Genomic DNA, 25,574 nt, shown 5'->3' with positions numbered 1-25,574 from the left:
TCAGTGTCTGATGCTTGATTTCCTCGTGAGATAAAATCTGTCCCTTTCGTGTGGGTGGCGCATTTCATGACCGCTATACCCACTGGGAGTTGTAGTGCCTTAATGAGCCTATCCAATAAGGCTGCGTGTTGCACTGGCGTGCATCCACTCGGAGATAGCCCCTCCTTTTCCAGCGTGCTAGGCCTGTGTGTACTGTTGATGTCACATGGGCAGAGTCACTGTACACCGTCACTTCCTGGTCTGTGTGATTCTCGAGTGCGAGTATCAACGCCAATAATTCTGTAGCTTGTGCCGAATAATGAGGTGGTAATCGTGCACTAATGTGTACTCGAAATTCTCCATTTGCCATGTGCTTCATCACAGAGGTGCCTGTATATCTATGCCCATCATTTTGGTCGATTTTCGAAGAACCGTCAATGAAGATGATTTCTCCTGCTGCCAATGCATTTTCTTTCACTCTGGGAATCTCATAAAATTCTTCATAGTTCGCGCAGTCATGGATTGGCTCTCCTTCTGTGACTGGCTCTGCTATAAACATAGCTGGGTTCACTATCTTTACATCGAATTATTTTAATCGACGGATTCAATATGATCACTTCATAAGCCAAAGCTCTCCAAGATGTCAATGTGCCTTTTGGTTTCCCTAAAATGGCAAATAATGCATGCTCGGCGAACGTCATTGAGCATCCCATCACAATGGTTGTAGCCTTCTCTATGGCGAACGCTGCTGCAGCTAAACCTTGTTTGCACGGAATCTGACCTCATCACTGGGTCCAAATTCCCACTGTAGTATGACAGGGGCTTGTACCCTAACGTGGTTCTCTGTATGAGTACTGCCATCATGACACTGCCATTCGTGTGTGAAAACGGGTAGAATTCCTCTGCATAATTGGGAATCCCTAAAACTGGTGCCGTGCAAATAGCCTTTTTTAGTTCAACAAACCTTCTTCCATGGTCTGTCCACTCCATTTTTTCTTTTGTCACCTGTGCTTTCTTATGGGCTTGTAACAATAATTGCATAAGCCTAGAAAACTCTGCATTTGTTTTATTGTGTGTGGCTTGGCTGTGTTTAATATGACTTCAGCCCTTTCAGGGGTAACCCTTTTCCCCTCATGTGAGATTAGCTGGCCTATGTACAGCACTTCTTATTGACAATATTGTATCTTCTCTTTGTCAACTTTATTTCCTTTCTCAGCCATTACAGTCAATAGCTGAATAGAATCGTGTCTGCCCGTTTCTTCTGTCGTGCTGCAAATTAAGATGTCATCCACATATTGCAAGACAACACACTCTAATGTAATATTGCTTAAGTCCATCTGCAGGACTCTGTTAAAAATCGACAGTGTCTCACAGTACCCCTGTGGTAACCTTGTACTTTTCAGACACATTTGTCTGGACGTGAATTACGTCAAATCTTGCAAGTCTTTGTGCAATGGGATTGAGGAAAAATGTGTTTTTCAAGTCAATCACTGTGAAATACTTTGCCTCAACTGGTATATTACATAGGATTGTGGACGGGTTAGGGACTAGAGGGAACTCGGCCTCTACAATATCATTTATCGGTCTGAGATCTTTGATTAAACGCCAAGACCCTACCTTTGATTTTTTGATAGGGTAAACTGCTGTGTTGCATGACGACTCTGACGTCACTAAAATACCCTGCTCCATCATAGCGGATATTGTTTTGAAAATCCCTTCATCTGCTTCCCTAGACATGCGATACTGTTGTGCTTTTGCTAAAATTGCTCCTGGCTTCAATTTAATTTTTATTTCTCCGACCCCTTTCAACAAGCCTATGTCATAAGGGCCTGTAGGCCACACGGAGACAGGCACCTTTGCTATGTCGTCATCAAAATATTCAGGACATTTTTGTACCAGCATCATTCTCTGGTGCACTTCTCTTTTGATCGTTTTCACCCAATAAGTGAGATTAACCTCAACTGTCGATTCATCTACACCTGTTTGCTCTTCAAACAGATCGTCATCAGCGACATCAGTCAATCTGTATCCTTCCTTAATGGCGATTACTGTGCCCCATTGTATGCCTTCATCATCACAACCACAGATCAATGCCATTTTCCTCACACTATGGCTGTGTGTATTGCCAGGGGAAACACTTGTCCCTTTTCCTCATGCATAGGTATTCTTGGCCTAAATAGGAACTCATCTGGGGTTCTCATTGGTTTGTCTGCAAGGCCTGGTAGCCATGTCATTAATATGCGCGCTCCATACGCAAATATTTCTGGTTCCAATTCAACAGCTCTCGTAGCCGTTTGTCCTGCGTATGCTGTAATCATTTTGCATACGTTTAAATAATGCATTCCTGGAGTTGAACATACTATGCCCTTCTCCGTGAACGAGATTGTCATGTTTAACTTCGTCATTAGGTCTTGTGCCTATATATTTACTGGGGTTTGCCTTGAATACATCAGTTGCACTTTCATGTCACGTTCTCCTTTAGAAACTGGAAGTTCTTTTGTAAAAGGAACACAACTTGTTGCTCCTGTGAAGCCCTGAGTATTTAGGGCATCGCTGGATAAAGAAAACTTTCCTTCACGTATACACAAGCGTGTTGCACCTGTGTCACCTAAGAAAGAATACTCTTTATCCACTATAAGGCGTCTACCCTTGGTTCCTCGTGAGGGTTCGGTGTCACTGATAGGATAGAACACATCCGGTTTCCCAGTGAGCTGTCCTAATCCATATATAACTTTGTCCCATGCTGAGAGAATGGACTTCCTCCATCACCAGTGTTATTTCTTATTCCAGAATTCAGTACTTGTCTTGTACTTGTTGTTTGTAACAGTTGCATCAGCGACTATTGAGACTCTCCTAGCGGAAAATGTGTCATATTCTGAGGTTGCAAGCTTTGCTGTGCTCCTGGCGCTTGCTGCTGCACCGTGTGATTTTGTGCAACTCCATTTCCACCCTGTTGTAAAAACACAGGTGGATTCGCCATCCCTACTCTTGTTCTTGGGTCGTTTTGCACCATGCCTTGACTTCTGCATGTGCGTGCTAGATGCCCTGTCATCCCATACGTCCAACATATTGGCGGTGGTCTGATTATTTGCCCGTTTGACATATCCTGATTGCCATTTTGCATGTTTTGGAAACCTCCCCGATTACCTTGGAAACCTCCCTGATTAATCTGCCATCCCCTTCCTCAAAAGCCTCTCCCCCCTTGGGTAAAACCCGTTATTGCCTTTATCACCCTGCCCTTGATTATTGTCCTGCTATATGTTTTATCCGTCTGTGTTAGTTATCATTGCCCCTTCAATGGCATATTTTGACAATGTCTTCTGTACTAATTTTGCCTCTTCAGCTTTCGTGCAGCCTTATTTTTGTGATTTTTCTCTTGCAGCAGTCTGCAATAGTGTGCTATGGTCAACTGTATTTCATACCATGGTTTGGCCTCTATTCCTACCAATTTCTTGAGCTGCTTCTGTACTTGATCTGGCAGCCCTTGACATAATATATGGTAAAACACGGGTATGGATTTCCCCCAAGATTCACAAGTTTCCAGCACACCGGCATCTTGGAAATTATGGATGTAAAGCAAAAGATCCTCTGACTCCTTCGTTTTACGTGTCATTATAGCTCCCATGTCTGAAGTACCCAGGTATAGCAATTGTAATGCTTTCCATACCGCGACTCTGTAATTGTTAAACAGCACTCCATCATGCGCAGTATTAACTGTAGTCATGCCAGGGTAACCTGCGCGTGTCCACACATCGTCGGTTCTATCACCAAGTATGGCGATTAAAAGACCCTTAATATCCCCGATAGCTAACGTGTTCCCTCCTGTCATCTTTTCCAGCTCATGTATCCATTTTCCTGCTCCCAATGTCAACATTGGAAACTTATTTTTCAGGTTTTCTCGATCCATGTGTGGCCAGAGTATGTGCTGTGGCCTTGTTCCTCCCTTTTCGAGTAACGGGAATTGTAACACATGACACTCTTTTTCCTCCCTCATCGTTTTTCTATCCACTGCATGGATAATATTCCCACTTCGCTGTCTACCTGGCAATGTCCTTAGTCTGCTCACATAGGGTGGTGGAGACTCCCCCCTCTGACCGTAAGATACTCCTTTTGTCAGTCTGATTGTGTGGCTTACTCTGATATCTTTGTTGCAGATCCACTAGAATATGACGATCTTATACCTTTTCCTCTAGAGAAGCGTTTTTCGCGTCTTCTAATCTTCTTTCCTCACATTCCTCTCTTTCTGCGTCTGATATTGTCTGTGCCCTACTCGTGCAACTTCTCTCATCCTCCTCATTCCTGTTTAGCGTCAACCTATCTAGGGACAGCTCTCTATTTCTGCTACTTCGGGAGGCATCCTCAGTGTTGTACAACTGAGTGCTCTCCAGACGCTTGTCCTCTCCCCTCCCTTGGGGTACCTGTTCTAGCCCCATTTCATCATATATTCTATTGATCGTCTCTCTGATGCTTCTGGTGTTGAAGTCATCTTCCATATTTGCCCTAGACATGCTTGGTACTAAATCGTACTCAGGAAAGCATTCTTCTATGTCTTCGCAGTCTATTACTGGATCGGGTTTTTTAACCTCTCTTTCCAGATATTCAAGATCCCATGCTCTCTGTCTTCGCTTACGTTCTGTGTCATCATCAAACTCTCTGCGCTTCCGCGCTTCCTCTCTGACCCTATCTTCTTGTTTCCTCACATCTCTTCGTTCATTTGCCCTTTGTATTTCCTCATCCCTTTGTCTTTTTATTCTCTTCTCCTGTATTTTTTGTTCTTCTTCTTCTATTATCTGTTGTTCCTGCCTGTCCTGATCATTAGCTGTTCTCTGCTTATGATCTTGTTTCCTTTCTTGCTCTTCACGATATAACTGCTCTAGTTTCTGTCTGTCCTTTTTCTGTTTCCTTCATCTCTCAATCCTTTTTCCTTTTCCTTCTCTTTCCTTTTTGAATCGTCTGGCTCTCCCTTTTGTCTCACGTCCTCAATGCCTTTACCTTAGAGTTTCATTAAAATCTGACCTCCCATCTATTCATTGTGTGATTGCCATCTCATCAGTCCCATCCTCCTCTTTTCCATCTCTTTCCTTCTCTACCTGTATCTAGAGATGAACTTGTTTGTGTGTTATCTCCATTTTCTTTTTCGCGTCTCTCCTTGTCCCTCGGGACTTTGGAGGCAATATCTCCTTCTCTGCTTTTCTCTGGGCTTTTGTCACTACTTTGCATAGGTGACTCATATGACTGACGGGTTTCTAAATCCCGTGGCTGCTTTAAGCTCCCTCAACGGGTATAATCCTTTGTCTTTACTAGTTTCGCTTTTTGTTTCAGACAGGGCGAGTAGCTCAGAAGGCGTTTCACCCCCCTCTTTTTCCTCTTGGTAGATCTTCCAAAGCTCTAAACTAGCTAGGCGTTTATCTAACTTTTTGCCAGTATACGTGGCGTGCAAATATGTCATGTGGTGCAGGACCGTTTTAGATAGCGATCTGCCTTGGGGCCATGGCATAAACATTTTGTTTGCAGTTCCTTTAACCCATTCTGCACTGTACTTCTTCAGCTTGGATGCATGTTTTGGCAACTGTTTGCACAAGTGTACTAACGGGGTAACATCTTCCATGCTTAAATATGTTTATCCTCTCCTTATATATAACACTTTGTTCTGCTTTACATTTCACAAACAAGATCAACAATATGAGCGAGCACCAATCGTCGCAAGCTCCAATCCCGTTTTTTCACAAAACATTTTTACTTTTACTTTTTCAAACAACAACCATCAATTCATACCGTGCAACATTTTGTCTATTCAATCGCACAATTTTCACGCTATTCCCCCCAAAAATGTTCTCACCTTGTGACGTCAGAAAAACGAAAAACACAAGACGGACTAGACAGACTCCAGTCGGCTACATAAATCTCATGCCATCTGCTTCCTCAGGTGCATTTCTGCCCCTATTATTATTCTGACATGGAATCTAAGCCCATTTCTTTCAGATCGCCTTTAATCGATTCTGGTCGTCTACGTTGTCCTATTAATTAAGGACTTTAAATGCAGGCTTCTTCTAGCGCTATATTAAAACCTAGGTATCTGGGCGTATACTCCTCTCTCGGGTATCCTCCCGGTATCTTTCTCTATTTCTCAGCCACCTTCGAGTCAATATTTTCCCCTTATATATACATTATACTCTTACTCTGACGTTATTTTTGTCCCACCTCCCTCGGTTACCTTCCCTTTACTTCTTCTATGGCATGCAACTTTTTAAGTATTCAGTCTTTTTCACTCACTGTTCGTGTTTTTTTTTTTTCCCACACCGGACGCTTTTCACTGCCTCCATTACCACCTCTCTGTGCCCTTCGTCCGATCAGCTGCTCGTAGAAGTGGGAAGGGGTTTATGGGGGAAAGCAAAGGTCCCTTCAGACCTAACCTGCAGGGTTTGTACTTAGACTAACCACTATCTACGGGGGGAGCCTCTCGTTCTACTCAGCCAGGCGACAAAGGACGTGTGATATTGCTGAGGACCCGAAGTTACTTATGTCAACGGCCAATGGGTGTAATATCTAATTGATTCTAATCGATAACCATCAATCTCTGCTTCCAAGTGTGCCGGATGGACCCCAGCCGGCCCATAGGACTGGTGGTTTCCAAACAGCACTTTAAGATGAGCAGCAGCACCCTTGAGATGGATGGGGATGCAGAATTTCAGAAAAGACATAACATTTATACCAAAAACTTGGTATCACTGACGTGTAACCCTTAAAACTTTGCATTCAACTTGATTGGTTCTAGGAAGGTAACTTTAATATAGGTACTATATCTGTATATGCTAACAGGGAGAGGGGATTGGATAAACAGTGTCAGGTGGGGCAACTAAGCGACTAAGCCCTTCCTTCAAAATGGCTACTGTAAACGTCACTAAAAGTACGACGTCTCATTGGTTCTACTAACTATAGGACCCTAGATTACACGGTCCACTATGATTGGGTTGGCATCAGCCCCACTCATACTTTTCCACTTGCTCTTAGCAGCGTGCAGAATAGCCGGCCAGGTGCAGGGAGTTAATCTGCACCCCAGCTTCCCTTCAATTATTGTTACAATCAATCATCACCTCAGTGGTCATGTGTCAATTATTTCTTTGTGGTTGGCCTCAAGTCTGCTTCTTGGTCTGGGAAAGTTAAGGCATCTGGGTATGGCAAAGGTCCATGCGTAGTTTCATCCCTTCCTGCTTGTCTGGTCACTTGATTGCGATACCGTGAAATCGGCCTTTCCTTCGTGCAATTTCATAAATTTGATTTAATTCTGCCAGTCGTCTGCCATCTGTGGCTTATCTTGACCTTCCCTGAACAGGATACTCTGTTCTTCTTCTCTTTAATTGTATCCACTGTTGGTCTATTTCAGCTGGTACGACCTTGGCTTCTTGGCATGGTTACCTTTGTCTGAGTTGCTCTCTTTCTTTAATTCTCGATTTGTTTGCTGCGAAACTCTCCTTTTGAGACCTTTAGTAAACTTTGGTTGATTCTACTCTTGTGCGTAGTGGAAGTATGCGCATATAAAGTGCTCTTTTGAGGTAGATATGTACAGGTGACGCTTGCCCCAATCTATCTTACTACTAAGCATAAGCAAGCCTCACGATTTCTGTGCTTCTTGCGGTTACTTTACGCCATATGCACGATGAAGATATTCAGTTAGTTTAAACATGTACATATGCAATGTTCTGACATCTTGACATCAATTCTTTCACTTAATGCTCAGGATGTCACTTAACCATGGTATTTCGTCTCGTTTGTCATCATTCTCATGTCGTTATATCTTCTATATGTGATTCAGTCTGGGTTCGTATGATGTCACTATTCGTCTTCCTTCAGTATCTTTTTAGCTTCTTCAGGTATTGCATTCTGACAATCGTCATTCTGTCTCACTTGTCAATATGGTTTTCTCAGTGGGTACCTTACTGTCCAGGTTTTCTTAGCTGTTGGTACTTCAACAGGTGCTGTTATTCTGATGGGTACTGGACAGAGCCCAACTGTGGCTCTCTGCTGATTTATTTGTTCATCATACATCACATATTGCGGCGTGAACGTTCCTGGTACTTCAAAATGGATGGTTGGAGTGGGAATCGAGCTTGGCATCTCCTCTACACCCCTATGTGGGATGTCCCTCTAGCGCCCTCTGCAGGGGCTTGGCATCCCCTTAACACGGGGACACCTGGCACCTATGTATGGTGTCACGCAGTGGCAGCTGATCGCTGTGCAGTACCAGGTGACTTTGTCTGCACAGCAGTCACTGCTTAATCTCGTATGTTCCGTTCATATGAACTGCACTACCACACTAAGAGGGCACCGGGTTTTTAATGACTATCACTGGTTTACAATGTCCCTAGTTGGAACATCTTTGCTGGCTTCAGCATTGCCATGTAGCACATTACTGGTGACCCTATTTTCAAATCATTTGGTACCCAGTAGATTGCTGCCCGTTTCTGTTCTTTCCAGTTGGCACATCGTGGCCGAGCATAGACTTCCCTTGGCACACAGCTTCTATTTTACATTCTGCCCACTTTAGAGGTGTTGTCCATTAACCCTCGCGTTGTGGCCGAGCTTGGACTTCACTTGGCACACACCTTCTAGTTTACATTCTGCTCCCTTTAGAGGTGTTCTCCATTAGCCTTCACATCATGACCGAGCTTGGACTTCCCTTGGCACACACCTTCTAGTTTACATTCTGCTCCCTTTAGAGGTGTTCTCCATTAGCCCTCACATCATGGCCGAGCTTGGACTTCCCTTGGCACACACCTTCTAGTTTTACATTCTGCCCCCTTTGGAGGTATTGCCCATTACCCCTCCCATCATGGCCGAGTTTGGACTTCCCTTGGCACACACCTTCTAGTTTTACATTCTGCCCCCTTTGGAGGTGTTGTCCATTAGCCCTCACATCATGGCCGAGCTTGGACTTCCCTTGGCACACACCTTCTAGTTTACATTCTGCCCCCTTTGGAGGTATTGCCCATTGGCCCTCACGTCGTGGCTGGGGTCCATTGTGTACATTTGACCCATCATTACCAGGCCTTGCCTGCCATCTCCGATCCGGTTTTACCTTCTGTTGCTGATGCCAGAGGCAAGGAATGCCAGTGCCCCATGGTGGTGAAGAGCCTCCGTTGGGCAGAATCTACTCTCACCCTGGACAATGGTCCTCTTATCACTTTGGGGAGCGTGTGGAAGTCCCAGGACTTAATCTGCTAAGGGCAGAGTGTAGGAGACCTCCATGTAATCATGTTATCGGTGTGTGCAAGTCCACACACCTGTTGCTATGGGCAGTGTGAAAGACTACCTTTCTATGATATGCGCTGAGTGCGACCTAGATGTACTATGTGCATGACGTGAACCCAGCAAATCTGTGCCCTGCTGTGCCTTGAAAGCGAAGCCAGCAGAGTTTTAGGCCACTTGACTCCCAGGGACAAAAGCATTTGCTGTTACCAGTCCTAAAGACAAAAGAATATTATTTGTATCATAATGATGTAGATTTCTTACCACTGCTGCATAGTAACGTACAGACCACAACTCCGCTTGGGATGCGGCTGCTCTAGAGAAGTCCTACCTTTTGCATTTATTCCAAAAAGCCATTGTAATTGGCATATCTTTACATATGGGCTACTGTCCCTCACTGAACATTTTGAAGGTATTTCAAGTCGGCAAGGAGTTCTGTAGACAAATCCAGGTCAGGGCACACTACTTTTGCCGATACCCTATTGAGGCAGGTCAGGGGACTCTGCGTTTGCCGATACCCTATTGATCAGTGGACTTGAGGTCAGGGGACCCTGCGTTTGCCGATACTCTATTGAGGCAGGGCAGGGGATCCTAAGCTTGACGATACCCTATTGACCAGTGGACTCAAGGTCCGGGGACTCGTGTTTGAAAAAACCCTATTGATACAGGTCAGGGGCTCCACGTTTGCCAATACCCTTTTGAGGCAGGCGAGTGGACCCTGCGTTTGCCAATACCCTATTGATACAGGTCAGGGGACCCTGCGTTTGCCAATACCCTATTGATACAGGTCAGGGGACCCTGCATTTGCCAATACCCTATTGATACAGGTCAGGGGCTTCACATTTGCCTAGACCCTATTGATACAGGTCAGGGGCTCCATGTTTGCCTCGACCCTATTGATACAGGTCACGGGCTCCATGTTTGCCTCGACCCTATTGGTACAGGTCAGGGGCTCCATGTTTGCCTCGACCCTATTGATACAGGTCAGGGGACTTGCGTTTGCCTAAACCCTATTGTTACAGGCCAGGGGCTCCACGTTTGGCTAGACCCTATGGAATTCAAAATGTTTATTTTCACAACAAATAAGAGCATAACACAGTGTTAATCAATTAAATATACACTTAACCATTCAAAGTCTGAACATATTAAATAATTGATCACTAACTATTTTTAAATAACAAATACAAGAAAAGAATAAAAGTGTAGGAGGAAGGAAAGAAGAAAAGGAAAAGAGTATCGAAGCCAAGAACCAAAACATTACATTTGAAATGATATTTGTAGCAAACATGAAAATATCACGCAAAAATTGCATAAAATATTAAATAAGCATACCCAACAGCAATGTTCAGCTCCGGAGACATACTTATTCGATTTAAAGCCCTGCTTCATCCATAGACCTCAAGAAAGCGGCTCCATATGTCCCAGAACTTGTCAATTTCATCTGTGTTTTTGTAAATGGCTTTCTCATATGTTGAAACAGTAAGAAGTTCCTCCACCCAGTCATCGATATTAAAAGAATGACTTGACTTCCATGACCTCAATATCAACCTTTTATCAATCGTGCATGCGTGTAGCAACCATACTCTGCTGCCAACGGTGATTTCATCCAACAAAGATGTATCGCCTGGAACCAACAAAGAAGGGTTCATGGGGATCCTAATGTACAAGACGAAGCCTAATCTCACATACTCTCTCCCAGAACTGCATGCTCTTTGGACAAAACCAAATCAAGTGACTGAGGGAGCCTCTTGAACCCTTACATTTCCAGCAGAGATCGCTGTCCAAAAGCTGCCTTCTAAACAACTTTTCTGGTGTCCAGTAGGCTCTAAAGAGTCATTTCATTTGGGATGCTCTAAGGCCCCAATCCAAACTCACCAGATGAGTGTTTTCACAGCACCTCCGCCAGCATCTCAAGTCAACGTCTTCCTCCATCTCTTCTGCCCAAATTGCTGGTAACCTCCGATCTCCTTTTCGATGAGCTTTTATGATTCCGTACATGGTAGCTGCAGAGTGTGATGCCCTCGAGCACATCTCTACAGCTGTCCAGGCGGCACTCTTGAGTAGTCAACTGCGGCACATCAGCACAGGCAGAAACAATGATCTTCCGCTTCCTGTATTCAGCAAATGAACAGTCCGCCATCTCATATGTCTGACCTAGTTGTGTGTACGGGATCCAACTTCCTCCCTCAAACAAACCTTTAATGTATTTTATAGCAGCCATAAACCATTCTGTCCAAAAGAGGGTACTTCCTTGGTATTTTAAAGCTGGGTTATGCCTTACGGAGGCATCTGGGAGAAAATGGGGATCTGTACTCATACGATTTAAGAGTTCACACCAGCAATCTTGCAAGAATGAAGTTAGTGGGCTGGTCTCTCTTGATTTACCTTTCTTAGTTGTCAGTGAGGGTTTGGGGTCCAGTTGGGAGTGCGCACTACACTCCCATGATAAGAATTCAGACTGTTCATTGTTTGAGTCAGTGATCCTGCACAGGTGGCAAGTGGAGAATGATAAATGGGAGTCTAAGAAGTTAGGCAAATTCATTCCCTCAACGTTTAATGGGAGTTGGAGTTTCCAAATTGCGAGCCTCGGTGGTTTCCCATTCCAAATAAAATTTTGCACGATTCTATTGATCTCTTTGAAAATGTTTCTTGGTACTTTGATTGGGAGCATGGATAAGATGTAGTTTATCCGTGGTGCCAGATTCATTTTTATACAGTTTACTTTCCCCCAAGTTCACATTTCAAAAGACCCCACCTTAACAAATCTGATTTGAGTTTCGGGAGGATTAATGCAAAATGTATTGTTGGTAACTTTACCACTTCTGCTCCGATCCAGATGCCTAGATATTTAATCTTTTCCACACACCACCTGAACTAAAATTGAGCACCTGCGTGTCGTTGACAGAGATTATTGATCGTGAGAATTTCAGATTTACTCCAGTTAATCTTATAGCCTGAGACCGTGGAGAAATACTGAATATCTCGCATCAAGTGAGGAATACCAACAGTAGGGTCCTGAAGGGCAACTAACAAATCATCTGCGTACAGTGGTCGAAGTGGGCGGGAGCGGTGCTCCTCTACTTCTTTTAATTAAGTTTTACCGTTCCTATACTTTTATTTTTAAAAGAAACTGTTCTGGAACGGTTTTGTTTTAAATAAAAGTGTAGGAAGAGGTTGGAACTTGCTCTTTCAGTGCACTGCACAGGACGTTACCTTAGAGGGCAGGCACATGTGTTTTAGGGTTTTTATTGTGCATGGGAGGGGGCGCGGCGATGGGGTCTGTGGGGAGCAGTGCAGGCCAGTAGGGAACATAGTTCCACTACTGCTTTTCGTACACTCTCGAGGTTAGGGAACATACTGTGAGGAAGGCATGTTATCAAGCAGTAGACCGACACAATGGATTCAAGTTTCAAAAACCTTTCATTAAAATGTTAAGTTGGTTTGGTAGAATTCCTGACTAGCCCTAACTCTAAAATGGGAGTAATATTGACTATTAAACAAATAACAAATACGAGTGTGGCTGAGTGTCTTGTGTCTGGGGGCGGGCGGCGTGCAAGCCTGCAAGCCAGACATCGGGAGCGCCGTTCCCACCTGCACCTATTGCGATATTGACACGCGCCGAATGAAGGCACGAACCACTTGCAAGTAAGTATTAACGAAAGCAGCCTTGCGTGCTGTGCAATGGCTGAGGCAGTTGACTTTCCGCTTGGATCCGATTGTTAAAAACGTTAGATGATACGTGACTCTGTCTTTTAAACGGAGCCCTTCTGAACGCTTTTCTGCTCATTGCGGGGACGGGACGTACTTAAGAACATATATTTCACTTTCCTTTTCTTCAACTTTCTTTACTGCGGTTACTTTCTTTCCTTTGATCTCTGCTGCAATATCTTTCATAACATTTCACAGAGACTTTCGAATGTGCGACTTCACCTCACAGGACCACTCTGCGACTTTTTACCCTTTCCTTTAAACAACTGTTCTCTTCGTGTTTTATTGGCACGCACGCAATGTTCAACTTTCAAATTACAGTCGCTTTCCCTTTGACATCAACCAGACTTTTGTTCCCTTCGATAACTCACAAATGTGTTTTGTGTTGGAATTATGAAGAATTGTAATAATGGAATCATACTGGTGATACCAGACAATTTGTATAATTACTGTAACTGTGCCTCGAGAAAGACTGGGCAAGGGTGAAACAATTGCACGGGCCTCCCAATGGCTTATGTTGGCACCTTGCAAAGAACTGTAAACAACACCTTGTAAAGAACTGTAAACTGGCCTCACTTTGGTTTAGAACCAAAGGCACTTTGTAATGAACTGTAAACTCACTTTGGATTAGAATGAATACGAAAATATGTTTGTATTTAAATTTAATTTATGGCAACTCCTACTTAAAACCAAAAAGCTAGGCGCAAGTAACCCAACATACCTACAATTTGTACCCTATTCACTGACTGACTAGTGGATAACAGTCATTGTTGGGTTTTGCTGCCAGGCTAGTCCATCCAGTCACAAATACCAAGTAACAAGGGTTTGGCGCGCTGAATATTATCCACTCCCTTCTTTCTGGTTAGTAATCTAAACAGCCCAATTCCCGGAGATGGCATAAGATCCCGAGCAGGCATCCTGCCAGTTCTTCAACAGAAGGATCAGGTTGTGGGGACCTGAGCGCTACACCATCATCGGGATCAACAGGAACAGTGCGACACGCCTCCAAGCCGGGCTAAGGCCATTCAGAGTCCGGACCAAGCAACCCTCCAAGTCGAGCTTAGGCTTGTTTCCTAATGATGTTGGTCAAGCACAAGATAAAGAGCATTGTTTTTAACACTGCTCTTTAGCCTGGGTGCTCCAACTGGCCTTCGAGCAGGTTTAGTTGTAGTTTCTCTAGAGGTTTGAGTTGGAGGAGGGAGTTCTCACGTCACTGTCCAGGGTCCAGGCTGCCCATTCTCCACTAGCACCCCTCTATGAACCCTTTCTATCACTGTCTTCAATACCAGCGCCTCCAGTTAGTTCAAGCACCCACGATCTGGCAATGACTGCCCTTATCCAGACTGAACTTTGTGACACGGTCAGGAACGTGACCCTGTTAAGGGAGGGATGAGGGCTCCTCTCAGTCTGGGATGTGAGGGTGACCCGGGTGTTTGTCTAGCCGTTCCCGCACCTGACGCAGGTGTAGGAGTTGGGAACGCCCCAGTCACTGCCTCTACCTTTGCCTGCATATTTAAATAAGTACCACCTTTTGTAGCCCCATGCCAGTACTGCACAATGCTGACCAATCTATTTCGTGTCCTGTAGGACTTCAACAACTAGCATGCCTAGCGGTGGAGGAGCAAGCCATCTCACCCTGAGAATGAGCGTGAAGAGCTGCCGTGCCACAGAGTAACCCGCTCGGCAAACCCAGCAGACAAAAAAAGGTACACGCCATGGACCAGAAAGAGAAGGACTACTGCCTTGGCGAATGCGCAGAGCGCGTCACTGAGCTTTCCAGCAATCTCCAGCGTGCTGACCCACAGGGACAATATGCTTACCTGCAAAGGAGCCGAGGAGCAGTTCTCCCTGCCAAACCAGCTTTCCAAACGCACCGGAAAGCCCTCACACAAACTGGGACATTGAATCTGATTCTGACTGCAGCAGGCCAGCATTGACCAAAGCCAGTGCACCTGCGTATTGGAAAGGGGCGTGGTTTAAGGCCCTTTTTATGTTTTTACTTGCTTCCAACACTTCCCATAGGGAAAGGAAAGGCAGAGTTGTGTTGGGAACAATGTGAGGGACCGAACCAATAGAGGCAGAAGGGGAGGATAAAAAGGCACAAGTTGTGGAAGAATGGTGTAAAGTGTGAGTAGGATTGCTGAAGGAGTGTGCAGGGTGAGGTATTGGTTGGTAAGAGAAAGTGGTACTTAGGTTTAAGTGTGCGTGCAGGGTGTATGAGTTGGACCAGTAGGGAGAGTAGAGAGTGGATGAGATGGTGACAGGGAGAAGTGCAAGGGATTGACCGAGAGAGGGTGTGGGTGGATTTAAGAGGGGAGAGTAGTGCTGGTGAGGAGGAGTGGGCGAAGAGCGCAAGATCTGAAGGTGGCGACTGAGGAACAGGGGAGAGAGGGGAGAGAGGGGGGGAGAGAGAGAGAGAGATATATATATCTGAGGCTTGTGGAATCTGCTTAGATCACATGCTGTGCATAGGCCGACATCTAGTGGAAGCTGCGGAGTATTACAGTTTGTTTTTCGAAAATCGAAAAAGGGCGTCGACACAGGGCGTGCCAGTAATACTATCCCTAGTGTGACGTCCACTGTACCCATGATCCCTCACGCGTCTAGGATCCCCAGATTGTTTTTTTCCGCCATTCTGTTCGGAAGCACTTCATCGGAGTTCCCTGGCTTTGCCATATTTACACTTAAAACTAATTCTAATTTGCCCCATTTTGTCACCCTTACGTCGACCAGCATCTCGACGCCGAACCGGGGAGGAGATCAACGTCGAAACCCGACGGATTGGGCCTTGAGGCTTCCGCCTCGGCTCGGGCCTGGGCCGCTGGCCTCGGCCCTACAAGTAGGGAGAGTGGGGGGTGGTACACTTCCACACTCGGTTATAGACACCTTCTTACCTACACACACTTGCCCGCTGCCCACAGGCGCGTATGGAGGGTACGCCCTTTCAGTTTTGCCCCAAGTGTAATAAGAAATACCCTTGGGTAGATAAGCACGCTACGTGCAACCTTTGCCTGCCCAGAGACCACCCTGAGGCGGGTTGCAGGGCCTGTAGCAGGTTTAAGACAAAGACTCTTAAGGACCGCTCCACCAAGCGTTGGGCCCACCACGCCAAGCTAGCAGCTATGGAGGCGGAGGGTACCTTCAGCGACGGCAGCGATGCCGGACTTTCGGACGGCGAGGGCACCAAGGCGTCGAAAGACAGCCTAACGCACGTCCCCGGCCTCGGAAGGTCGTCCGTCCCGGCGACTATGGGGAAGTCCCCCGGCGACAAGAGCGTTACACATACACACGCTAAACACAAAAAACCCACCCGAGATTCGACGTCGTCGAAACCTCGGAAAGAGGCACAGAAGGAGCGGTCCGAAAGGACGTCCTCTGGGCGGTCCCGGTCGAGGTCGCCGCACGACGTCAGGCAAGCCTCCACACTTGCACATAGTGCCTCGCCCATTAACATCACGGAAGATCACTCGTCCGGAGACGAACACGGCTTCCATCCCCAGCCTGCACCCCAGGGAAAGGGTACATCACTTGGGAGTGAGGAGGGCCCAGTTTCGAAGCCTAGGTCGAAACACTGGGATTCCACCTCCGATCCTCGACGCCAGGCGTCGAAAGATAAGGGAAAGGGTAAACACACTTCCACCCACGGGGAAGGGGGTAAGCAACAAGGGAAACAACCCTTGCAATCCCCCACAACAATAGAACTGACTTCCCCGTCCAAGTCTTCTCAGGGACAGTCCATAGAGAGTTCCAGCAAGGTCACCCCAAGCTCAAAACTCTGGTCATGCGAGGACATTGACAGAGTAATGTCAAGGATGTCCTCCTTAGCAAATTTCTTCGAGAGACACCCTGACCAACTACTAGCTTTAAACCCTCAGGAATCTTCTCCCTCAGGTTCAAGGGACCCTATCCCTTCAAATAAAAGGCCCCGGGTCGAGACACCAGTAAAGGCTTCAGACCCCTTCGAGGTCCAACCCTATTCTTGCCTTTTCCCTACAGGCCAAGGAGACTCTTCCCTTATAGAGGGCCAGGATTTTGAGACACCAGAAGATCTCGCAGTGTCAGATTATTACGGGGAGGACGAAGACGAGGATGAGCCAGAAAATAGCCCAGATATTTTCAGAATGGACTCACCAGTCGAAAGGGAAGCCCCAGTGTCTGATTCCCCAATAGATAATCAGCCCCTCCTGAATGAACTGCTCTCTCGGGCAGCTAACCACTTCCACATAGACACACAAGGTGTCCAAGAAGAGAGGGACTTCGCGGAGGAACTAATAGGGGAAAGGAAGACAGTAGCCCAGACCATTCCCATCCTGAAATCTATTCAACGCAGAATAGCACCATCCCTTGTCAACCCAAACCTGACAAGACCTGTAAACCCGAGAGTAGAGAAGCTGTTTAAAGCAGCCCAGTCGGACCCTCTATATATTAGAGGCCAACTTAAGCCAGACTCTCTAGTCGTAACTAACACCCGCAAGAGAGCTGGAACCCCATTATCTTCCTCGGAGGCTCCCCCCGACAAGGAAAGTAAGAAACTCTATGGTTTTGGTAGAAAAGTAGCTTCCACGGCAGCCTACCAAACCAGAATCGCGAATTCCACCACACTGTTGGCCAGCTACAACTGCCATCAGTGGGAAGAAGTGGCAGCACTAATAGATTCCGCTCCCGAACCCCTTAAGAGCCAGCTATCTCGCATTTGTGCAGAGGGAAGAAACGTCTCAGGCTGCATTTTAAAAGCAACTTTAGACGCCGCAGACAATGCGGGTAGAATTATAGCAGAGGGGACTGTCATCAAAAGACATGCTTGGTTGAGGCAGTCGGGATTCAGAGCAGAAACACAAGCTGCACTCTTAGACAAACCAGTGGAAAGTGATCTCCTGTTTGGAAAGGCAGTCGAGGACGCACTAAAAAACGCTAAGGAGGAATTCGACACCCTCAAATCCCTTGGCCAGTTAACTACAAAACCACCTAACCAAAGAGGGAACGGCAATTTTCGTCGCCCCCGCGGCCAAAATTCCAATAGAGGAAATAGCTATTCCCACACCCAGGGTACACAGTGGAACACCAACTCACAACAGTCTACCCAGGGGTATGGTAGGGCTAGTAGAAGAGGACGTGGTAGAGGCAGAGGCAGCCCCAGTAAAGGAGGCGGCACGCCTCCACCAAAGCAGTGACGCTCATTTCAGGGTCCCTTCCCATGCAACCCCAGTAGGGGGATGAATATCCAGCTTCACCCAGGCATGGGAAGGGATAACATCCGACAGATGGGTGCTGTCGACGGTATCCAAGGGGTACTGTATAGAACTACTGCAACGTCCCCGAAACCACCCTCCAAGACAAAAAGTCCACTCTTTAGAACATGAAAAGATCCTCCTCGAGGAAATCTACAATCTGCTCCTAAAGGACGCGATAGAACTCGTCCCAGGACACCAGGTAAACAAGGGTATCTATTCAACTTACTTCCTTGTGCCAAAGAAAGATTTAACAATGCGCCCAGTATTGGACTTACGACCTGCCAACAAGTATGTCAAGCCCCAAAAATTCCGTATGACCACGCTACAAGAGGTAATCCCACTCCTAAAAAAGGGGGATTACATGGCAACCTTGGATATGAAAGATGCCTATTTTCATATTTCTATGCTCCCGGCGCACAGAAAATACTTGCGCTTCAAGGTGGACAGTCGCCACTACCAATTCAAGGTACTGCCCTTCGGGATAGCTTCAGCACCAAGGGTATTCACCAAGGTACTGGCGGTGGCAGCTGCACACCTACGCAGGGAGGCAATCCCAGTGTACCCTTATCTAGACGACTGGCTCATAACGGGGGAAACCCCAGGAATCTGCAGATCAAACATTCAGAGGACTATCGACCTCCTCCACGAATTAGGCTTCTCTATCAACGAGAAGAAGTCAAGTCTGGTGCCAAGCACCTCAAAACAGTTTCTAGGAGCTATCCTAGATACTCAGAGAGAATTGACCTTCCCTTCGGAAGAAAGAATTCGGAATATACTTCTGCAAATTCCGCATTATCAGTCAGGTCAACAGATAACAGTACGCAAAGCTATGCGGTTACTGGGCATGATGGCGTCATGCATTTACCTGGTCCCCCACGCGCATCTGCGCATGCGTCCCATGCAGGAATGGTTGGCGAAACATTGGTCTCAGGCAAGTGGTCAGTGGGACGATCTAGTGGTCGTTTCGCCAACACTCGTACAGAGCCTACACTGGTGGACAAGAGAGAATATCGCAAAGGGGAAACCCTTTTACGATCCCGAAGTACAGGCAGTGGTTACTACAGATGCATGCCTGACTGGGTGGGGAGCTCACCATCTCCACCACACAGCTCAGGGTCTCTGGTCTCACTCAGTAGCCAAGAACCACATCAATCTGCTAGAGCTTCTGGCAGTATTCCGAGCGCTGCAGGCGTTCGAGCCCCATCTACTGAACTTGTCGGTGCAGATCAGGACGGACAGCACGACAGCCATGTTCTATCTGAACAAGCAAGGAGGGACTCGTTCGCCAAATCTGTCCAAGCTTGCCCAGAAAATATGGATATGGGCACTCAGACGGAACATCTTCCTGTCATCGCAACATGTTCCAGGGGAGCTCAATTCCCTAGCGGATGCTCTAAGCAGAGACCCCCTCCCAGAAGAACACGAATGGGTCCTTCACAGAGACGTAGTAGAAGATCTCTTCTCTCAGTGGGGTTTCCCCACTATAGACCTATTCGCCACAAGCGAAAACAAACAATGCCCAGGATTTGCATCCAGGTTCCCCCAAACGGACTCCCAGGGGAATGCCCTGTGGATGAACTGGTCAGGGATGTTTGCGTACGCTTTTCCACCAACTCCTCTCATCAGGAAGGTGGTGTACAAGATGAACAAGGAATCAATGACGCTCATCCTAGTTGCTCCCATGTGGGCGAGACAACCATGGTTTCCACACCTAAGCAGGATGGCGGTGTGCGAGCCCATCAGACTCCCAGCCTGGTACAACCTTCTGTCCCAGCAACAAGGTCAAACACTGCATCAGGAACCCAACTCTATGAACCTAGCAGCATGGCTCCTGAAGTCATAGAGTTTGGACATCTCAAATTACCACAGAGGTGTATGGACATTCTAAAAGAGTCCAGGAAACCAAATACAAGACACTGTTACTTTGACAAGTGGAAAAGATTCGTTATCTGGTGCCAGAATAAACAAATCAACCCGGTTGATTGCACTCCTTCCAACGTTGTAACATACATGCTCCACCTGCTGGATGCAGGGTTGGTTTTTAACTCTCTGAAAGTACACCTGGCAGCCCTCTCGGCTTACACCACATCCCATAACAGGGTCTCGTGGTGGAAAGTACCAGTGGTTAAAGCCTTCATGGAAGGAGTAAAGAGACTTCACCCTCCTATTTCGAACCCACCGCCAGGATGGGACCTCAACGTGGTGCTAGCTAAGCTCATGGGGCCCCCCTTCGAACCCATGCATAAAAGTAGTCTCAAACACCTGACTTATAAAACGGCCTTCTTAGTAGCCATTACCTCCATAAGAAGGGTCAGTGAAATTCAGGCTCTGTCAGTGCAAGATCCTTTCTTTACTATCCACAAGGACAAACTGGTTTTACGCACACACCCTAGGTTCTCACCAAAATTCATATCCAAGTTCCATGTAAACCAGTCCATCGAGCTTCCGGCTTTCTTCCAAAACCCACAAAGCTCGGCTGAGGTGAAACTACACACCCTAGATGTGCGTAGGGCGGTCTTATACTATGTAAATAAAACCAGACCGCTAAGGAAAACAGATCAACTGTTTGTCTCCGTAGCTACAGGCAGAGAGGGGGATCGCGTCTCTAAGGGCGCTATCTCTAAGTGGATTATCAACTGTATACAGCTGTGTTACTCTCTTTCTAAAAAGACTCTGCCGTTTACACCAAGGGCCCACTCTACCAGAGGCATTGGGGCCACTCTGGCTTTCATTGCAAATGTTCCCCTCGACACCATTTGCAAAGCAGCTACTTGGAGCTCTATTCACACTTTTACTCAGCATTACTGCATTGACACTCATTCCAAGACAGATACACAAGTGGGACAAGCGGTTCTAAGACACCTGTTTGCTCATGACCCTTCTCACATCCCACCTCCTTCTTCTGGTACTGCTCGCTAATCTATGCACAGCATGTGATCTAAGCAGATTCCACAAGCCTCAGAAGGGATACATTACTCACCGTAATCGTATTTCTGATGCTTGTATCTGCTTAGATTCACATGCGACCCACCCTTCCTCCCCTCCGAGAGAAGGCGCATGGTTGCTTGTAGTCTTACCTTTCTGTCTATCTGCTTGGACTATCTGTACTCACGCTACTCCTCATGCTACCTCATGTCAGGAAAAACACAATCTGGGGATCCTAGACGCGTGAGGGATCATGGGTACAGTGGACGTCACACTAGGGATAGTATTACTGGCACGCCCTGTGTCGACGCCCTTTTTCGATTTTCGAAAAACAAACTGTAATACTCCGCAGCTTCCACTAGATGTTGGCCTATGCACAGCATGTGAATCTAAGCAGATACAAGCATCAGAAATACGATTACGGTGAGTAATGTATCCCATATATATATGGAGGTGCAAACCGGAAGAGACCTGGAGCGCGGAGTATAAGGGCATGGAAGGAGCAGTCCAGCGTGGTCTGCCTCCGTGGCTGGAAGGCAACAATCCTTAGTGTATGCTTCCTGGAACTCGGGTCAGGGTCCTCCTCGATGGTTCCCAGGGGCAGAGGGAGAGGGCATTGCTCGGACCCTGGAGGTGGCTGCATTTGGTGTTACTTTTGATCCGTGTTTTAATCCCTTGTAGTACGGCGTGCCGCTGGTGTGTGGTATCATCGTTTTTGATAATGTTTTGATAAAACGGTGCTGGGAGATAAAGGCACTTAAAACAGTGGGGTCGTGAGATCTTTGCTAGCAATATATATATTTTGGGGAGCTCGTGTGTTCCTTAGGAAAACAATCGTCCCTAGAGAGGGAAAGGTTCATTATGCCGCAGCCTTGTGACTGGAGAGGGAAAGGTTTATCATGCCACAGCCTTGTAACTGGAGAGGGAAAGGTTCATTATGCCACATCCTTGTGACTGGAGGGGGAAAGGTTCATTATGCCCCAGCCTTGTGACTGGAGGGGGAAAGGTTCATCATGCCACAGCCTTGTGACTGACTGGGGGGGAAAGGTTCATTATGCTGCAGCCTTGTGACTGGAGAGGGAAAGGTTAATTATGCCGCAGCCTTGTGACTGGAGGGGGAAAGGTTCATTATGCCACATCCTTGTGACTGGAGGGGGAAAGGTTCATTATGCTGCAGCCTTGTGACTGGAGAGGGAAAGGTTCATTATGCCACAGCCTTGTGACTGGAGAGGGAAAGGTTCATTATGCCACATCCTTGTGACTGGAGGAGGAAAGGTTCATTATGCCGCATCCTTGTGACTGGAGAGGGAAAGGTTCATTATGCCACATCCTTGTGACTGGAGGGGGAAAGGTTCATTATGCTGCAGCCTTGTGACTGACTGGAGGGGGAAAGGTTCATTATGCCGCAGCCTTGTGACTGGAGGGGAAAGGTTCATCATGCCACAGCCTTGTGACTGGAGAGGGAAAGGTTCATCATGCCACATCCTTGTGACTGGAGAGGGAAAGGTTAATTATACCACAGCCTTGTGCAGGTGATCCGGCCGTGCCCTGTGAGGTTTGCTTTCCAGTGGGGGGGGGGGTACGGGGCAGCACTGGGAGGTGAAGGGCTCAATGCACTGCAGCCTTCTCGTCTATGTGGGGTATGGTAAAAAGCTTTCAGCGCAGCAGTCCAGTTGCGGGGATGCATTACACAGTTTATCATGGTGTTGTGTGGTGGCCAAGGAGAGGGGCTAGAAGCAGGCTAGCGTGGCGAGGGAATGCATTATTGTAGCGGAAGCTTGTGCTCTCGGGCACATACTATATTCCCCAGGAACCCCTCATATAGATGTAGCCCACTTGGGCATTGAGGGAGTTATTGCATGGGCAAGCTCGAGTTTGGCAGCCAGTACTGGGAAGCTATTACCCCCCTGCTTTCTGCATTTTAAATCGCTGGATCTTTAGCAAGTGCACCTGGGTAGAACGGGTAGGTCTGTTAGATTTTTTTTTGTTTTGTTTGTTTATTTGTTGGTCAATATTTAGGAGCTGTATTATATAGGCATGTATGTGTCATAGACAGAGTTTTGAAGGTAATTCTGTCTTGGATTGGCAGCCAGTGGGCAGAGCGCCTGGCAGTTGTGATGTGGTTGGTTCTCTGTATATTAGGAGCTGCTCTTCAACTTTTTCCTTATTTTGAAGAACTTGTTTTTTTGTTGTAAATTGCGGCTGCTCGTACCTAGGTACAGGGCGTTGCAATAGCCGGGCCTCGACAGTATCGGAGCTCTGGCTGAGGCAGTGCAGCTGCCGTCTGCTGATGGAAATGGTCTGCAGCCGTTTATTAGTTTCCAAGTGTAAGCTGCTGCCGATGCCATGCCATTAACTTGTCTCTTCAAGGTAAGAGTCCAAGTAAAGCCCTAGAGTTTTGGCTTCTTTGGCCACTTGGCTAGTGCTGCTGTCAATGTTAAATGCTTTGTAGTGATTGTCTAGTTTATTCAGTCTATTTCGGGATCCCAGGAGGAGTAACTCTGTTTTGTCATCGTCAAGACATAGGCCATGGATGGCCATCCAAGCTTGTATGGGATGGGATGGGATATTTCATTGAGTAGCGTCAGGTCAGTGTCGTAAGAACCGGGGTGATGGGGTTGAGCATTTGGGTGTCGTCTGCATAAACACATTAGGAGGCTTCTTTCTCGGAGAAGGCCGCAGCAGCGCACTGAGGTGGCGAGAGGTGGCAGAGGCGCTGGCTGGGCAGAGAGCCAGCTGCTGCCTCTGGCTCACGTGCGCTGTGGCCTCTGCCAGCAGCACAGCTGTACTTTGACACTGGCACAGGTTAGCATTGTGCACAGTCTGCATTCCTCTTATTGCGGACTGCCCGGGGCGCCTTAGGGGGGGGGGGGGCCTGGAGAGTCCAGCGGCCTCGGCTCTTCTCTGGTAAGGCCCGAATGGCGAATGCTCAGTCTTGCTCTTTTCTTTGAAGTGCTGCCTCCTCAGGGGGGATGCAGACGTTGCTGAGCGCCTACTTGGAGGGTTGCTTGTGCGAGCGCTCTGTGTGGCCTGGCACACGGGCATTGTCCAGCCACTGCCACACAGATCTGTTCGTGAGTGAGGAATACGAGTGTAACGAATTCCTTGTGAGCCGAGCCGAGTGTGCCCTGAAACATGCTAGCTACTGGGTGTTCGCACTGGCCGCATGCAGTGTAGTGCTGTTCACCAGCAGGGGGGCGGTAGGGTTGCTGGATATTTACCCACCAGTAAATTACAGGTGCAGTTTGATGTATTTTTTTTTTTACCAGCAGGACCTATAGTATAATGTTTTGTACCGCTAGGTGTCACAGGGCCGATATCGTGTTGCTAGCCGGACAGTGTACAGCACTGGTGGTGTTCACCGACTAGGTTGCAAGCTACTGACCATCCATAGCAGTGGCCCGCCAGCTGGTACCAGTGCCAGCTCCTCAGGTGCACTGAATACGCCAGTGGGAGTGTTCCAGTCACTCCTAGCGCTTTGCACGGGGAGCCAGGTGTGGTCAGGTGGCGCTATGTCAGGCTGCCAGGCCCCTGTCACAGCACCTGGCAATGACCTCATTAGCACCTGCCCTAAATTGCGGCTCTTGGCGGCGTGTGGGCGAGACACAGTGACCAAATGCATGCGCCATGAAAACCAAGCTGTGACTCGTCTGTGCTGCACGTGGACTCTGCTATATGCTGACATGTGTCTTTATTTTATTGTTTTCTTCGCAGGTATACGGATCAGGGGCGGCAGGCGGTCTCCAGGGACCCGTGCAGGAGCAGAGTGATGTCCGGCAGCGCTGCGTGCGCCCACCATGCTAGCCTCTTGGCGCTCTTTCCCGGCGGACTTGCAGTAATTAGCGGGTTGCCGTCCCTGCCGGCCCCAGCACGCTCACGCACGCCGCCGCCCTCGCCTGCCTGAGGAAACATGTACTTTCGGCTGCTTGTTTTGGGTGCTTGACGGTTCCGGAGCGGGATGGTAGGCCCACTCCCCTGTGATGTCATCCCCGCCTCCCTCTGCTGAGGGCGAGAGCTCGGCTCCCAGGTTTTTTGTTGGTTCTCGAGATGATGAGACGGACTTCGTGGAATCCAACATGAATCTAGACGAGGTGGACTTCTGTGAAGAGGAAGATGACGAGGAAGATGACGAGGACGAAGAAGAAGAAGAAGAATCGGTAAGATTACCCTGCTTTACTCATGTGCCCTCTTGAAATGTTTTTTCTCAAGGCCTGCCACGCTTGCATGTCACTCCTGCCATGTCACTCCTGCCATGTCACTCCTGCATGTCACTCCTGCATGTCACTCCTGCCAGGTCACTCCTGCCAGGTCACTCCTGCCAGGTCACTCCTGCCAGGTCACTCCTGCCAGGTCACTCCTGCCAGGTCACTCATGCCATGTCACTCATGCCATGTCACTCCTGCCATGTCACTCATGCTATGTCTGTGATGGTTCCACACCTTCAGAGGTGCCCGTCATTGGTCGGCATAGACTAGAGGGTCACTT

General features: G+C 47.5%; 1 protein-coding gene across 14 annotated transcripts in view; it reads left to right on the top strand.

Moving 5' to 3' along the window:
* PPIP5K1 (diphosphoinositol pentakisphosphate kinase 1) overlaps window positions 1-25,574 on the top strand; it is a 1,113,174-nt gene that overhangs the window by 95,857 nt on the left and 991,743 nt on the right. For 13 of the 14 annotated variants that reach the window (XM_069625171.1, XM_069625166.1, XM_069625170.1 and 10 more), the window contains exon 2: window positions 24,804-25,246. In XM_069625171.1, coding sequence (XP_069481272.1) covers window positions 25,070-25,246 — 177 coding nt within the window. In that variant the 5' untranslated portion in view covers window positions 24,804-25,069. Of the gene's footprint in view, window positions 1-14,617; window positions 14,640-24,803; window positions 25,247-25,574 lie in introns of those variants that run through there. The other variant, XM_069625161.1, reaches the window with a different exon arrangement.

This window comes from Ambystoma mexicanum, chromosome 11 (genome assembly GCF_040938575.1).
Source record: "Ambystoma mexicanum isolate Mex_15411 chromosome 11, UKY_AmexF1_1, whole genome shotgun sequence".
Taxonomy (NCBI): Eukaryota; Metazoa; Chordata; class Amphibia; order Caudata; family Ambystomatidae; genus Ambystoma; species Ambystoma mexicanum.
The sequence above is the reverse complement of the archived record's forward strand: the minus strand, read 5'-3'. Positions and strand labels throughout refer to the sequence as shown.